Raw genomic sequence first — 17248 nt, 5'->3', positions numbered from 1 at the left:
ATCTCAGGGTCCTGGGATCAAGTACTGCATTGGGTTCCCTGCTCAGTGGGGAGTCTGTTTCTCCCTCTCCCTCTGTATCACCCCACCCTGCTCATGTGTTCTCTCTCTCTCATATGAATAAATAAAATCTTTTAAAAAAAAAAGCCATCTTCTACATGGAAAACCTGAGTAGAGCTATATCAAGTAAAGAAATGATAAATCCTATCCAATGTTTAAAGAAGATGTAATATCAATCCTTCACAAAACATTCCAGAATATCGAGGAGGAAGGAACACTTCCCAATTCATTCTACAAGACCAGCATTGCCCTGTTACTAAAGCCAGAAAAGACATCACAAGAAAAGAGAACCACAGACCATTGTACATCATGAATATAGATGAAAAGCCCTCAACCAAAAATTAGCAAACTCAAGCCAGCAACATATGAAAAAATTATACACCATGACTGAAATTTATGCTGGGAATGCAAGGTTGGTTTGATATCTGAAAATCAATTAATGTAATATACCACATTAATAGAATAAAGAGCAAAAACCACACGATCATCACAATAGATGCAGTAAGAACATTTCATAAAACCCAATATCATTCATGGTAAAAGCTCTCAACAAAGTAGGAACAGATGGAAACTTCCTCAATTTGATATAGGGCATCTATGTAAAATTTGCAGATAGCACACTTTATGGTGAAACAGACTGGAAGTAAAGCCAAGATGTCTGCTCTCACCACTTCTATTCAACTTTGTACTGGAAGTTCTAGTCAGTTCAACGAGGGAAAAAAGGCATCAGATTGGAAAAGAAGTAAAACTATCTTTACTCTCAGACAAGATAATTCTATATGCAGAAGATCTTAAGGAATTCACAAAAAAACTATTAAAATCTAAAAATGTGGTTACAGCAAGGTTACAGGATCCAAGATCCATACAAATATCAATTGTGTTTCTATATATTAACAACAGATTATCTGAAAAAGAAATTAAGAAAACCATTTCATTTATAGTAGCATCACAAAGAATAAAATAAAAAAAACCAGAATAAAATACTAGGGAATAAACTTAACAAAAGTACAAGGCATGCACTGAAAACTACAAAAATTGCTGGGAAAAATTAATGATCTAAATAAATGGAGAGACATCACATGTTCATGGATTAGAGGACTCGATATTGTTAAGAGATCCTCAAATTGGTCTACAGCTTCAACACCATTCCTATCAAAATTTCAGCAACCAGGGCGCCTGGGTGGCTCAGTTGGTTAAGCAACTGCCTTCGGCTCAGGTCATGATCCTGGAGTCCCTGGATCGAGTCCTGCATCAGGCTCCCTGCGCATCAGGCTCTCTGCTCGGCAGGGAGCCTGCTTCTGCCTCTGACCCTCCCCCCTCTCATGTGCTCTCTCTCTCTCATTCTCTCTGTCTCAAATAAATAAATAAAATCTTTAAAAAAAAATTTCAGCAACCATTTTGATAAGTTGATCCTAGGATTTATATGGAAATGCAAGGGAGTCAAATTAGCTAAAACCATTTTGAAAAAGAATGAAATTGGAGCAGTTACTTTTTCTGATTTCAAAACTTGCTATAAAACTATAGTAATTAAGCTAGTGTAGTACGGGCATAAAGAAGAAACTGACAGGCCAGTGTATTAGAATTGAGAGCCTGGAAATAAACCCTTACATTTTGGTCAGTTGATGTTTGACGACGTTAAGGCAATTCAGTGGAGGAAAGAAGAGGCTTTTTCATCAAATGATGCTGGGACAACCAGATAGCTGAATGCAAAAGTGATGAATTTAGGTCCTTACTTCACAAATTACAGAGAAATTAACAAAATGAATCACAGACTAAATCTAAGATCTAAAACTCTAGAACTTGTAGAAGAAAATATAGGAGTAAATCTTTGTGCCCTTAGGTTAGACAAAGTTCTTAGATATAAGATCAAAGATTTATTTATTTGAGGGAGAGAAAGAGTGAGTGAGTACAGGGGGAGAGGTAGAGGGAGAAAGAGTCTTGAGCAAACTCCCCGCTGAGCACGGAGCTTGGATTTGGGGCTCAATCTCATGACCCCAAGATCATGAGCTGAGCCAAAACCAAGAGTCGGTCAATTAACTGACTACACCACCCAGGCACAATTCAAACAGAAAAAAACAAACAAACTATGAAATTAGACTCGATTAAAATTAAAAGTTTTATGCTTCAAAAGGCACCTTTAAGAAAATGAAGAGAGAAGCCACAAACTGGAAGAAAATATGTGCAAATTACATATCTTGATTAAAGACTTGTACCCAGAATATATTAAGAACACTTCTAACACAATAATAATAAGAGAAATGATCCAATGTAAAAATGGGCAAAAGGTCTGAATAGACATTTCACTGAACAACATAAAAATCAGTAATTATTAGGCGCCTGGGTGGCTCAGTTGGTTGAGGCTCCGACTATTGGTTTTGGCTCAGGTCATGATCTCAGGGTCGTGGGATTGAGCCCCATATAGCCCAGCATGGAGCCTGCTTAAAATTCTCTCTCTCCTTCTCCCTCTGCCCCTCCCCTGTTCGTGCATGTGCTCTCGCTCCCTTTCTAGAATAAATAAATAAATCTTAAAGAAATTGATAATTATCATAACAAATGATGCTCAACATCATGAGTCATTAGGAGAAGGGGTGCCTGAGTGGCTCAGTCGGTTAAGCGGCTGCCTTTGGCTCAGGTCATGATCCCAGGGTCCTGGGATCGAGCCCCACATTGGGCTCCCTGCTTGGTAGAGAGCCTGCTTCTCCCTCTCCCTCTGCCTGCCGCTCTGCCTACTTGTGCCCTCTCTCTATCTCTCTGTCAAATAAATAAATAAAATCTTAAAAAAAAGAAGAAACGAACTATTGATACATACTACCACATAGGCAAATCTCAAAAGTACTATGCTGAGAGAAAGGAGCCAGACGGGAAGACCACATACTGTATGATTCTATTTATATGAAATGTCCAGAAAAGGCAAGTCCATAGAAACAGAGGGAGGATCAGTGGTTCTTAGTTCTGAGGATCGAATGGAGATCAACAAGGGATCTTTTAAGGGTGATGGAAATGGCCTAGTATAAAATTGTGGTGATGGTCGCACAACCCCATAAATTTACTAAAAATCATTGAGCTGTACACTTAAAATGGTTGAACTTAATGGTATGTAAATTATACCTCAGGAAAGCTGTTATAAAATAAATGGAAAGATGAAAAAAAGTTCACCTCCTCTGCGCAGTCCACCCTGACTGCTCAACTTGTCCTCTCCTTAAGAAACTCAACTCTATATGCTCTGCTCTACTTTGATAGCACTTACTGCCTTCTAAGAGACTGTAACATTTTTGAAAGGTTTGTTGTTTATTGTCTAATTCCCTCTGTGAGAGACTTTACTGTTTATAGTCTATCAGGCCACACACTGATGTATATTCCCAGGGCTTAGAATAGCACCTGATACACGGAAGGTGCACAGACCCATGCTGAAAAATGGAATGAATGAAGAACCCTCGCTTGGTGGATTCCCTCCAGCTCTGATTCTCTAAATCAAGGTTAGGTTTTGGTCTTCAGGAGAACCACTGCCCAGGACAACTTCGTATTTGGGGCCGGGGCTGGAGGAGGGCCGGGGTCATCCCAGGTGACCCTTCGTAAGAGCCCAACTTTCTCTATCTTATAGAGTCAGAGAAGACTCATCTTCCCTTCCATGCATTATGCAGCCTCTAGCATATTTCCTTCCCTTCCTTTCCCTTCCCTTCCCTTCCCTTCCCTTCCCTTCCCTTCCCTTCCCTTCCCTTCCCTTCCCTTCCCTTCCCCTCCCCTCCCTTTCCTTCCCTTCCCTTTCCTTTTTGACCTCGGTTGAGCCATCTGCAAAATGAGTTCTTTCCATCATCCTAGGGAACACGTGTGTGTCTATCTGTGTGTGTAGAGAGAGGGGAAGCAAGCAGAGTGGGGAGGAAGCGGTGTGTTTGGGAGGCGCAGCTCCTCCAGTGGGATGACCGCGGGGCCGGCCATCGGGCCCACTGAGGCTGCAGTGGTGTTCCAGGCAGGTACCGGGTGATCTTTCAGCGTCTAACACGGTTCCTGACACATTTACAAATGGAAAGTTCCTCTTTCTAGAAACATTTACAAACACCTGGATCAACTTGTGAAAATGTGACATTCTTTTGGAAGCCAGCCTTCTTGGGCTGTGGGGCTCAGCTACTTTTGTAAAATGGAAGCACCTGCGTGGGCTTCTGGGCGCCTAGGACACTCTCACTCAGGAAAACCTCATCCTCACAGACAGAATCATGTCGCAGCCCAGAGCGATGGGGAAAGAAGCAGTGGGCAGTCCTCTGATAACGAGACTTACTGGGATGGAAAATGGGCGCATCTGGGGAATGGGGTGGGGGGGCTGTCAGGAAGCCTTCAGTTCCTTGTTCAGGCCCCTCCATGACGCTGGGGGCCCTGGGACAGTGTGATGGCTCAGATGGGGCTCCTGGAGTTCCCTGGGGCTGGAAGGAGACCTGTATCCCCGTGGTCCATGATCTCAAGGGGAGGACTACCAGGCAGTGGGTCAGGGTTCCCGACCTACCGGGACCTACCAGCTAGGTCTCCTCCCAACACAAGAGCAGACTAATGAAGCCCTGGCTGTTCCCTCTGCTGGGACCGCAGTGCATCTTTGCTCTGTAGAGCAGTGGTAAACCCTGCCACCTCAGTGACCTCTGACCTGGGACGGCGGGGATCTCCCCGGGGCTCCGGCCTCTGCCCCCTGTCCCGGAGCCCTCTTTCTGGGACCGCTCCTGTGAGTGTGCTTTGGGATTGTGACTTCATCTCGAAACTCCCTCCTAAAACTCCACCCCTCCCCGGCCTGTTCGGCTGCCTGGGCTGGGGGAAGGCTTTCATTTAGTGGTGCTTTCCTTTCTCATTTCATGTTGTAATGGAGATTCATTGCTTGTTTTAAATCCATAATTTGCCATGAAGCCCTCGGCTCAGGCCCGGGCTGAGGTTGGAGCGGAGAAGTGGTGGGCTATTTTTACCCCTGGAGGTCTCCCTGCGCAGCTCAGCGGGTCTGGGCTCTCCCAGGGCTGGCTTCGGCCACCATCTCGGGGTGGGGGGGTGGGGGGGACACCCACGGTGCCCCAGAGGCTGGAGTCAGGGGAGAGACGGGTCCTTCCCGGTGGGAACCCACTGGCCCTGGCCCTCCCTCTCGGTCACTGGGACTCTCTTCCCCCCTGCACTTGGTTTCTCATTAGGGGGGATCAATAGAGAAGCGGGGCCTCACGCTGGGGCTCTCATGCTCCACCTACTCTGTTCATTTCTGGGCCTGACAGGGAGGGAGGGTCAATACTTTCATTGAGTTACTAAGATTCGTCCATTTCCCAACGGCGACGGATTCTCTTGACTGAGTGTCCCCGTGTCTTTCCACCATGATTCGGCCATCCTCAGGATTGTGCGTGTGTGTGTGTATGCACACCAGTGCATTTGTCCTGGAGGTGCGGTGTCTGTGTGTGTCCACGGTTGACGCATGGACAGGGAGCCTCGCACACGACCAGCTGGGTTCCCTGACAGGACTCCAGCAAGGCACCCGGACACAAGTGGGCTCCTGCCTGTGCTTTTTCCGACATGCAGGGATGTGGGGAGGCCCTGCCCAAGCCAGAGGAAGCAGCCCCGTGATGGCCGAGTAGGTGAGGCCCCCGCTCAGGGCAGCTGCAGCCTGAAGGTTACAGGACAGTGGTTCTCCTCTCCCAGGTGGCCCTGAAGCTGCTGGGTCCACGCCGGATGGCAAATGGTGGACGCCAGAGGATCACGGTCCTGACTTTTGCAGCTCTCCATGGTCTGAGCTCCCGCTCCCCTTTGCTGAGTATGGAGCCTGCTCGGCATCTCCCACGGTCACGCTTGCTTAAAGCAGTGGAAGAACATACTATCCTCGCTCCTCAGAGCCATGGAATAATGGTAACAATGCCCCTCAGGCCCGCCCCCAAACCACCATCAAGGGAAGGCGAATCACAGTCAAACCATGATTTTATCAGAGAGAGAGAGAGAGAGAGTGAGTCCAGAGATGGCTACACATCACTAGCCCAGGTCTCATGGCGAAGACCTGGGCTTATCATGTCAGTGGCAGGCCTGCGGCAATGATGCGTGTCTTCCAACCTCCAGGTGAGGGCCCCTGTCCTGCTTAGACCCGGAGGAGTGCCAGTATCCTGGGTATGATGGTGGCACCCTTCAGGGGCATGGGGCTGCCTGGGGAGCCTCAGGCATGTAGTGATGGGGACCCTGAGGGGTCAGCAGAACTACCTAAGGAGTTGCGGGGGGCGGAAGCAGGAGGCTGAGCACCTTGCATGCGCAACAGACCCAGGGGCCTACTACAGAACCTCGCTGCCTTCCCTCATGCTGGTGTTGAAAGCAAGAGATGCTGGAAGGCAGAGGGGAGGGCTGGCCCTGGGTTGGCCACTGGGGATGCTGCCTCCAGCCCAAGGCAGTCTTGGGCCTCCGGGCCACTCCAGCGAGGCCACTTAAATAGGCCGGTTAGCTTTCTTCTCGTTGGCTGGGTCTGGGTGGGGTAAGGCAGGGGTGGGCGTCCCTGGCATCAGCTCTCCCCACTTCCTGCCTGTCTGTCCTCTGCCCCCTACGTACAAGCCGAGAGGGAAGCACTGAGTTTGCCTCCATCCCTGATGGACCCCCAAACCCTTTGGAGCCTTGCAAGTTGTTCTGACACTGAGGTTGAAATGAAGAACAGGGAGATGGGAGTCAGGTTGTGGCGGGGGCGGGGGGGCAGGGGGCGGCATTCCTTTCCCTGGCAGATGAGAGATTCAGGGAGGCTGTCGGGGGGCAGCAGGAGGGAGGACCCAGCTCTGAAGTCAACGTACTTGACCGGGTGACTACAGGGACCTCCAAAGAGACCCTCCATCACTGCCCCCCCGCCCCCCCCCCAGCCTTCACTTGCCACCGACAATGCTATGGGCAGCTACTCAGGGTGGGGGGGCATAGGGTTAACTACCCTCAATATAATATAATTATATTATAATGTAATTTAGAAGACACAGACTATTAGTCACCTTAAGGTAACTCAATGCCCTCAGGCCACGCTCACCTTACAACCTGCCCAAGCAGGTAAGCAGGGAGTTAAATCAGGAGGGCCACCGAGAGGGGCATGCAGTGGCCCAAGAGACACGGAGGAGGGGACTGTGCTTCTGGCCCTGGACCCCAAGAAGGGCAGAGGGGCAGGAAAGGGGTGGGAAGGAGCTGGGGGCAGGGGTGGGCGCTGGGGGGTGGGGCTGAGGTGCGCAGGAGCTCAGACACCCGGCTCCCCTCTGGAACTTCAGGAGATAAGGATGCTGCCTTTCCCCCTCTCTACCATCTCTGGCTTGTTTGCTGCCCCTATTTGGGGGTGATTGCTGGGTAATGAATGTGGCAGGAAGCAGGCAAACAGCACAAATGAGATACAGCACCTAAGACCAGGCTGGGGCCCAGGCAAAACACGCTTAATAAGGAGATAAGGAAATCAATTCTGCTTGTCTTTCCAGGCGTGCGAGCCCGGGAGGGGCCTGCAGGATTCGTGTCTTTCTGCCTTGCGTGCTGGGTGGCGAAGCTTCTCCAGGACACAGAGCCTGATTCCCCAGGAAGGAAGAGCTGCTCGTTGGTGTGGCTTAGCATGGCAAAAATAATAGTGGTGACAATCACCCTGGGGGTGATAATAACATCCAGTGGTTTTGTGCCTTGCTGCTTACCAGGTGCTGTTTTGAGAAACGTCTTGCATCAGTTATCCCATTAAATCCTCTCTATGACCCTAAGAGCGCAGGGAGGACTATTCCCCCGTTTCACATATGAGGAAACCAAGGCACAGCGGGTGGGGGACTCATCCAAGGTCATGGCACGGGTAAAGTGACACAGCTAGGTTTCCAGGGCAGGCCACCTGGCTTTCAGAGTCTGGGCTGTTACCCCGAAGCCGCGTTGCCCCTCTAAACACGACACGACACAACACATCACGGCACAATATGACACAGCTGTGGGGTTCAGTATCTGCCAGGCGCTGTTCTCCGTGGTGAGGTGCAGTGCAAACTCCCCCCAGTTTGCTCCAAGCCCTGTTGCTACAGTTATATGATGAGCATTACTGAGCACCCAGTACGTGCCTGCAGGCTATCCTAGGCAGGTGGGTCTCTGGGGGAGACAGACAGGGAAACGGTTACTTTCAAGATCATGTGTTGAGTGTTGTGACTGAGGTGTGGATGGAAGGCAAAGGGAGCACAGAGGGGACAGCCAGGCCATATGGCGTTCAGGGAAGGCTTCCTGGAGGAGGTGATGTCCAAGATGGATCCTGACAGGGGAGCAAGAGTTGGCCAAGGGAAGAAAGGAGGGAAGGACATTCCAGGTAGCAACACACAGATGCGAAGGCATGAAGTGTGGGCAGTGGAGGGAGCTGCGAGCTGGTTGTTGTCCCCAGAGCAAAGCAAGCGGGTGCTGGAGCAGGGGCTGGAGGGAAAGCAGAGGGCAAGCCTGGGGCGGGGGCTGGGCTTTGTTCTGTGGGGTGCTTTCTCACCCCTGAAGAACAGGTCGGTCTGTCCCTTACTGACAGGGAGACTGTGGCTGGGTTTCTTGCCACCAGTTTCTGGAACAGCCATTTTAGAAACCAGTGCTCCTGGGCTGTGTTTCAGCTCTGTCTTCCCTTGCTGGACCCGCACGCCCCTCCCCTCCAGAAGATGAGGATTGGGAATTGGGGGGTGCTGCCAGTGCCGGATATTTAGGGGGCCCGGGCCCCACAGGTGCCCTGGTGGAGAGATGCAGAGGGGACTCGTGGCTCTGAAAACTCAAGGACCCATCCAGACCTTCTCTGTTTGCCCCCTCATTGTCTGGAGCTTGACATCATTTTAAAGATGCCCTCTTTATTTGAATTGACTTAGTCTCCATCATTAAATAATTCATGTTGATTTAGAAAGCTTTGTTTCTAATGGGAGCCACAAGACAGCAGAGTTAATATTAGAACGGGCCAGGAAGATGAGGGAAATGGGAGGAAGACTGGGAAAACTCCCTTCTTAATAATTAACCCGCCATCCAACCCCCCCCCCCCCCCCCGCCTACTTCCAATCCCCCTCAGTCTGCTCTAGTTTTTCTGTTTCCCAGCGGTTGTTATCATCTGACATCCTCCGGACCCACACAAAGTGCTTGTTTAATCTGTTTACTACTGATTGACTGGCTCACTCTCTGCCAGAACACAGGCTCACCATGGCAGGGCTGGTTTTCCCTTTCACTGACCGATGAACCTTGCTTGCCTAGCTCCGTGCTTGGCACCTAGTAGCTGTTCAGGAAATAGTTCTTGATCAAAACCTCGGCTTCCATTTCCTCCCTGCTCCGGATCCTCCAACTCCTCGCTTCTCAAATTTTCAGGCACTTAGCAAGATCAAATGCAATATCGTCCTTACAGCTCTAGCCCTGGAGCAGTAGAGATATTTGTCAACCCTGGGTCCCTGCAGGTGTGAGAAGGATATGGTCTGCATGTATGTGCGTATGGATGTAACTTTAAAGTGTATGGCACATTAGAGTGGGGGGCGGTGTTTGTTTGGTGCTCACAACAGTTCTGGGAGATTTGGATTTTTATTATCCTCATTTTATAGATGAGGAATGAGAAAATCCATTCATTCACTCACTCATTCATTCATTTGTTTAAAAAAACCCAGATAGTATTGAGGGCCTACTCTATACTAAATGTTGGTTATAGAGAGTTGAACCAGAGACCCCGGGGGGTGGGGGGAGCGCTAAGGACCTTGCTCAAGGTCACACAATGAGTGACCTGCATGTAGGGGTTCTGCAGCCAGCCCCTGACTCTTCCTGCTACACCCCAGCTCTGCTCATGTGCACGGGGGTCCTATTATGTCCTGCTAAGCTGAGTCCCCACAGACATAGCTTGGAATGCATAGAAGCTGCAGACAGAGGGAGGACTCTGGGGTTAAAATGTACAGCCAAGTCCAGAATCCCAGGGCTGGGCAGGATTGTGAGAGGTCCCCTCTCCAGACTCAAAGTAGGATGCTGCACAAAACACTCTGTTACCTTTTGTGCCTCAGTCCCAAGGGGATTCTGGTTCCAGTGGGGGATGGGCCATGTTCCTCAACTACTTGGTGACGCAAGTTGGACTCCTTATTGTAGAAGTCACGGCGTTTTGGGAGCCCGACAGTACTTAATGACCATCTTATTTATCACCACCTTCATGTTACAGATGAGGAAACTGAGAGCCAGAGAGGTGGAGTATCAGGGCCAAGATCACACAGATGGTTAATGGCAGGACCTTGACTGTTGCCTCCAAGTCTGCTGCTCTGGGATACCATGATTCTTGAGATGTTCTGCAGGTGGAAAGATGCCTGTCTCGACCTGGCCTGAGTCAAGGCATGGTCCTCTGTGCCACAGAGGGAATGCAGCCTGGCCGTTATCCTGGACCAGGGCCCCGGAGGCTTTACCTGGCTCTGACCCTTCCCCTTCTTGCTCTCCTGGTCCCCTAGCTTCCTCCCTCTGCCTCCCAGGGTAGCAAATGCTCAGCTCCCAGTTGCTCCTTGCCTGATTGCATCTGAGAGCTGGAAACACTAGGCTAATTAATGTGTCTGTGACTCTAGGCTTGGCTGCTGGGGCTGGGTCCCCATGCCCTCCCTGGAGCACCATGGGCTCTGTGAACTGGCCCTCTGGCTTCTCCAAGCAGGACGCTGACAGATGCATATTTTAACAATGCACATCTGTTGGCTATATAATCCCTCATATTTGCCCTCCTCACTTGGTGCTTTGATGAAAGACCCCCAGGGGTCTCCCTCTGTTCTAGCCAAAGTCTTTGCTTTGCAATTTTGCTGGAATACCATCTGATTCTGCTCTCACATCTTCCGCAGGTTCTAATCAGGCTCTTACTTTATTTAATTAAAAATCTATCTCAGGCAAATACAGACTAAATTAGGAAGCTCTCTCATTCCTGGAACACAGGGAAGGCAGTCCCTCCCTTGGGGACCTGGCTGGGACATTTTCCCGGGCTGAGATGTCACCGCAAAGCAGATGGGGTCTTGGTTGGGAAGCTGGCTGGCCAGGGTAGAAACACCCCTCTTCCCTCTGCCGCTCTGTCTGTTCAGCACGGTGAGCGGACCAGAGCTCCCCTTCCAGAAGGCTGGGTCAGCTTCTGCACGCAGGGCCTCTCTCCAGGGCAGTAGGTGGGGCTGTACACCGCAAAGACACTCCGTCGGGCTGGGCGCCTCAGGCAGAGGCCTGCGGACCCGCCAAGGGCGGTTGGGGGGAGACACCTGCTGCACCAGCTCAGGGGTGGGACCTAGGGTGATCAGGAGGGGCTGGAGGCACAGTCTGGGGCAGCTCTTTCTTGCGTGAGGTTAGTTTGTTAGGAGGAATAGTGTCGGTGGAGTCTTCAGGAAAGGTGGCTGGAATATGCTCAGGCCCCTTTTTCCCAGCTTTCGGGAATCCAGCAGGCTAGCTTGTCGGGATCACCTGGAAACTCCTCCTTCCCCCTCTTCAACTGCCTTCCAGACTCGTAACGCCTTTTCCCCACACAAACCAGCTCTGTGCCACGTCTGGCCCCAGGAGGGGGAGATGGGTGTGGTGGGGTAGCCTTTTAGATGTGACCTAAGAAGGAACCGAGTCTGTTCAGATGAGACTCTGTGGCCCCGCTCTCAGCAGCCCAGCCCTTAAGCAACGAGACAAAGGAGATTGTGCTGGTATTAGGGACGCAGACAGCAGTGGTTTGGAGTTGGAAAATCTGGGGTCTATTTTGAGTGGTAATTAAGCCATGAGTGGCTTTGCTCTCCAAGTCTCAATTTCCTCATCTGTACAACATTTGGAGTAATTTGGGCTTGGATACGTCCCTGAGAGAGGAGAGGAGGCAGCCTGTGAATGGCTGGGTGCCACCGGGCAAAGCTCTGACAGCAGGACGAGAACTTGAGGACGAGCTGCATCTCTGTCTAGTCTAGGTCCTGCGAGAAGTCAGGAGTGGGCAGTGCTTGGGTCCTCCTCAACTTAGCATCCTTTGGTACCGTCTAGAAGGGGAGCAAGGCTGCAGGAGGCAGATTATTTTGAGGACGGGGAACAGAATCATCTCTGGAGATGCCCAAAAGTGTTCCAGCGTTACACAATCAGAAAACATATCAGACACTAAATCCTCCTACTCTTCTCCACACCTCCACACCACACTGTACCCCCATCCCCACTTCAGCCACCATCTCGGGAGAGATGAAGATGTCTGCCTCTTCCTTTCATATCCCTGATCACTCTTCTGCAGGCCCTTCTGGACCGAGCTGTCCCAGCTTATTTACCCTGCCGGGCCCGCTTTCTTTTCTCTTTCCTTCATCACAGGCTAGAGGAGACGCCGGGGTGGAGGGAGGTTCTGGGGTCAGCCCTTAGCTTTGCCTCCTGTCTCGAGAAGCCAAGCCCCGAGCTCGGTAAGTGGTCGTCCGGGGCTTGCTGCCGTGCTTGGGATGATGTGCCCCGTGTGTTGCCGTGTCGATCTGAAGTTAACCTGACACGCTCTTAAATATTTCATCAGGGAGCAGCCACGCGCCTTATCCGCCAGGAGAGGAGGCAGCGCCCCAGCTGCTGACCCTGTGGTCGGAGCCTCACGGCAGCTGCTAGGGGGCGGGCTCCCCTCTCTGCTGCCTGGGCCCCGTCCCACCGGGGGCTGGCAGAGCCTCACCGAGGAGGCAGCATGGTGGTGCCCGAGCCCTAGCTGGGAGACCCCCCCCACCCCACCCCCGGGGCCGGGCCCTTGGCGTCTCCAAGCCTCAGTTTCTCATCCGGGGCAACAATCCCTGTCCCACTGTCTTGCATCAGAAGAGCGGAGGTAACGTAAGTGGAAGTGCTTTGAGAGGGGCGGTCAAGTGCACACACATGTCTGCTATTACACCTTGTGTGTGCGGCTGGGTTCTCAGGGGCTTGGGCCTCAGTAGCCGCTGGGCTGCAGGAGGGAGTTGACAGGGCCTGACCTCGAAGTCAGAAGGAGGCCGTTTAAGAGGCGGCCGAGCTCACTCCCTTGTCTTCAGGCAGGTCTGCCTGGGTGAAGGAATGGGGACCTCTCAGGCAGGGTGTCCCAGGGGCAATGGGTTCTGGGGAAGCCAAGAAGAAGAAAGGCCAAGGCTGACAAAGGTCTGATTTGGCATAAGGGCCCAAAATGAATTTTCCTAGGGATGATTTAGGCAGTCAGTTCTCCAGCTGAGAGCCAGGGTTCCCAGGGAGCGGTGGAGGGTGGGGAAGGAACAGGTGCAGCGGTGGTCCCTAGGGATGCTGAAATCATGCTTTGTTAGCACCTAGTGGGAGAAAGCACGGACTCAAGGATGTGTCATATTCTTCTCTGTATTTCCATCGCCTAGCACACGGCCTGACAACCATCATGTGTGCAGAATATGCTTCCTGATTGAATAAATAAGCATTCAGGAGCCCCTTTTAGCCCCGTAAGCTGGAGTCAAACCCCCTGGGGTTGGACAGGGTCACAGGTTGGTTAGCAGTGGCCTTCTGATTTCCAGGGTGGGAACTTTCACTTTCCCCTTTTTTGGGGGGATGGTGGGTCCTGACTCAGTGGGGCAGCAGCGGCCAGAGCCCAGTGTGATAACCCCTTTGGGCTTTGCCCAGCGGAGAGGCCCTTCTGGAAGTGAGCGCATGGTGCTTCCTGGAGTATCCTCGCCCCCCACGTGTCAACGGCTCTTACCCAGGACGGTGAGGCGTGCGGGGCGGGACCTTATGGCGGCTTGGATGGCTTGGCATTCGTACACGGCGTCATCTTGCAGCTCTGCCCGCAGGATCTTCAGGTGGTGCTCTCCTGACAGGTGGTTCCCTACCACCAGGTACTGTGGGTAACCTGTGGATACAGTGCACATGTGGGGGGTGGAGTGGGGCCAAGGGTCGGGGAGGCATTCCTACCAAACAGGCACAGCAGTGGGACACGTGAGCAGGGGCTGGTCTTGGAGGCTGGGGGATAGGGGCGGGGGTGGGGGTGGCGCGACTGCTCAGGGCCTTGACCTTGGTGTGAGGAGCACAAAATCGAGAGCTTTCCCTGGATATTGGGCTGTGTGTGTGTGTGTGTGTGTGTGTGTGTGTAGGTTTAGGAATATTGGAGAAGCTATGATCAGAGAGGACAGAGAGAGCAGAGATGGAAATGCTAAGCGTGGGCAGACACAGCAGGGTTAGTACTCTGGTAAGCAGTGTGCTCAGCGCTGTGATTTACCAAGCAGACATGCATTTTGATAAGGAGACACACAGAGAGACAGAGAGACTCAGGCTGCGATTCTCAGCAGACAGAGTAAGAGAGAGAGAGAGAGGGAAGAAAACAGAAATCTCTGGAAAAGAATCAAGAATGACTTTGGGGGGAAAGTTTTGTTCAGGATGAGCAAATCAAGGCCCACCCTACCAGTGGCTGGCATCCTCTGGCCACTTTGAACCATAAGGGGCCCTATTCTGGTCACTTCTTCTCCGCACCTCAGACCCCAGGGCCTGATTAAGCACTTACGAGGCACTCAGGACACTTAGGAATGTGGGGCCCCTTATACTACTGGTGATGAATAATGGATAAATAAAAATTTGAGAATGATAAATCATTAATCAGCTTTCCTGCTGCTGTGTAGGGTGAATATAAATGCCAACGTAAGTCGTGGCTGGCCAGGCTGGGCAGATCCCCTGTCCCGGGCCTTGGGCTCTAGACCTCCTTAGTATCTCCCAGAAGGATCTCTTTCCCATCATCCCCTTACCTGAGCTCTGTCTCCCCTCCTCCCCACCCCCACCAGCCTCTTACAGGGACCTTCCTCCCTGTTCTCTTCCCTTCTCTCTTCAGAGGCCCGCCCACCCTCTGGCAGCTACAAACCGTTCCTCTTAAAAGACCTTCACCAGGACAGTGTGAGTTCTCAGAAATGTGCCGTAGGAAGAGGGGGTTGGCCTATCTGGCCTTTTAAAGAGAAGACTAGGGCTTAAGCCAGTGAGAGAGAGAGAGACAGAAACAGAGAGACAGAGGGACATGCAATAGCTCTCCAAATATTTCCGTCTCTAAGTGTGGCTTAGACGTGTTCAAGTAGTTCCCAAGGGCAGCACTAGCACCAGTGGACAGAATTAATATTCGGAAATACTTTAGAATATTCTTAATATAATTTGGAAGGTCCAGCAAAGATCTAGGCTGCCAGAGGTGGTAGTGAGGTCCCCATCAGTAGCTGCATTCAAGCACAGGTTGGTGATCACCTGTCAGGCACACTGCAGAGCAGATTTCTATCCTAGATAGAATATTGGAGCTCTAAGGTCCTTCCCATCATAAGCTAAGGGTGGGGCAGGCCTCTCCAAGGGTGGGCCGTACAGGGGCCACTGACACCCATTCCTTGTCAGGGAGACAGCTGGGATCCTTCCCAGTATGTATTTTGGGGGCTTCCTGTGTGGCCGAGCCCTTCAGGCTCATGTCTTCATGGCTAGCATCGTCCCCATCGTGCAATCAAATGGCCCCGCCCGGCATAGCTGTTCTGGCCTGGCCAGAGATGCTCACAAGGCAGTCGGCTGTACCCCCGGGGAGCACCACCTCCCCTCCTGCCCGCCCTTCCTGCCCTCTGCTGGGCTTTGGGAAGAAGCCCAGGTAAGTTAAGCTGGCTCTCCCCAGGGCCGGGACGAGGGGCTGGAAAGGGGTTCCTGCCCAGCCCTCTCCCCGCTGCTGCCCTCAATGTAGCTGGCTCGCCGCCCCCAGCCCTTCCAGCCCAGCCTCTGAATCCCGCTGTCTTTGATTAGTCCCTGGTCTCCTGCAGGCATCTTGGCTGGAGCATGTGTTTTTGTTATCTTGCAAGCGATCAACAGCAGGATTTCGCTCTCATGAGCTGCTGAAAACATCAGTGATGGGTTTGTTCGTATTTGCCTAATTAGGCAACAAGCTGCAATGCTATCCCAAGGACTGGCAGGATCTTTGGAAAACACAGGCCCAGAGGCCTCGATTCTGAGCAAGTTCTAGCTCCTTCCATAGTATTATTACTCTCTTTTGCTACGCTCAGGGGAGGCAAAATTATTGAGGGTCTGGGTTCTGCAGTCCAAGTGCCTGGGTTCAAATGCCCGGTCTATCACCTCCTAGCTCTGTTGTCTTGGGTAAGTTACTTTAACTTCTTGGTGGTTCCATCTCCTCATCAGCAAAATGGGGACACTATCAGTTTGTGCGTGGCACATAGTAGAGTCTGTAAATGCTGGTTTAAAGAAAAATGACAGTGAGATAGAATAGCCAAAAAGGTCCCTTTCTTTAGAGGCGAGAACATGCAGGGTGCCAGGCTTTTTGGGTGTATGTTCGAATCCATTTCTTTCTTGACTGTGACTTTGTTTACCTGTCAAATAAAGGGGGAGATCCTTCTTTTTCTCCCTGTGGACCATTGTAGATTTATGACATAATGTCTGAGAATCACTTGAGCTTCTTAGAAGAAGAATGTTCTATCAATATGAGGGCATGCATTTATAAATCATTTCCTTTGAAATGATTTTCAGCCTTGGTGACCAGAAAGACAGTTAGGTCTTCAGTGAGGGAGTGATTCCTGGTCCACTGAGCCGGGCCACACAGAAAAGGATGAAATGAAAAAACAGAAGAGGATGGAGCTGTGGCAGGTTGAAGTCTCACAATTCTGGGCCTCAGTTTCCCCACAGGGGGACTTGTGCCATTATTGAATGCTCTGTGAATACTTGCTGAATGAAATCGAGATCTATTCCTCTCTCTTTCTTGTCAGGTAAGCAAACGGTATTTATTGAGCATGTGAGTTTCTGTCATTATTGTCAGGATGCTTTTTTGGGGATCAGTGATCAAATACAGAAAATGCTTTACCAGGACTTTGAATTTAGCGGCTATGCAAGGAGATGGACAACCTTCTTTGTATAAATCGAGTCAAGTCAGAGAGCAAAGAGACCCCAGTTCATCAGAACCCTTCGTCACTCAGCACTTAGTGGGACCCACTCCTGATCCCAGAGAGCCATTCATGGAATTGGATGCCAGAAGGTCAGTTATCCATGTAGTGATGAACATCCGGGGTGGACCTTGAGCTTCCTCTTGGCCACCAACCCAAAAAGACCCCAGTCCTTGACCGGAGGCTGCAAACCACTGACCAGGAACCCAGAGCACCTCCTTAGCTAGCAAAGATGCTGGTCCAAGCTGAGAGCCGCGCAGACCATGAGTGATTCTGGTTTGGGAAGGTGAGATCATTCCCCCAGTTTCTCTCAGGTAAGGAAGTTCAGAGCCCCTGAAATTGGCTGGTTCCCATAATACTTAAATTTTATGGCAGCACAGTATATTTTGGAGATAGTATTGTGTATTTTATCCCTGCTCAGCTGG

The 17248-nt window shown here is 51.1% G+C and overlaps 1 protein-coding gene across 1 annotated transcript in view; it reads right to left on the bottom strand.

Annotated features, from left to right (window-relative positions):
* Nucleotides 1-12933: 12933 nt before the first annotated feature.
* The window catches only part of LOC135362239 (kin of IRRE-like protein 3), a 450674-nt gene continuing 446359 nt past the window's right edge, over nucleotides 12934-17248 (bottom strand). The window contains exons 4-5 of the mRNA XM_064575864.1: nucleotides 13631-13780; nucleotides 12934-13031 (exon numbers count right to left, since the gene is read on the bottom strand). Of these exons, the coding sequence (XP_064431934.1) occupies nucleotides 12934-13031; nucleotides 13631-13780 (248 nt within the window). The remainder of the gene's footprint in view (nucleotides 13032-13630; nucleotides 13781-17248) is intronic.

The sequence above is a fragment of the Mirounga angustirostris genome, unplaced genomic scaffold, assembly GCF_029215605.1.
Source record: "Mirounga angustirostris isolate CCGP_5_RB_7025 unplaced genomic scaffold, mMirAng1.0.hap1 SCAF_13, whole genome shotgun sequence".
Classification (NCBI taxonomy): domain Eukaryota; kingdom Metazoa; phylum Chordata; class Mammalia; order Carnivora; family Phocidae; genus Mirounga; species Mirounga angustirostris.
This window is presented reverse-complemented; position numbering and strand designations above follow the sequence as displayed.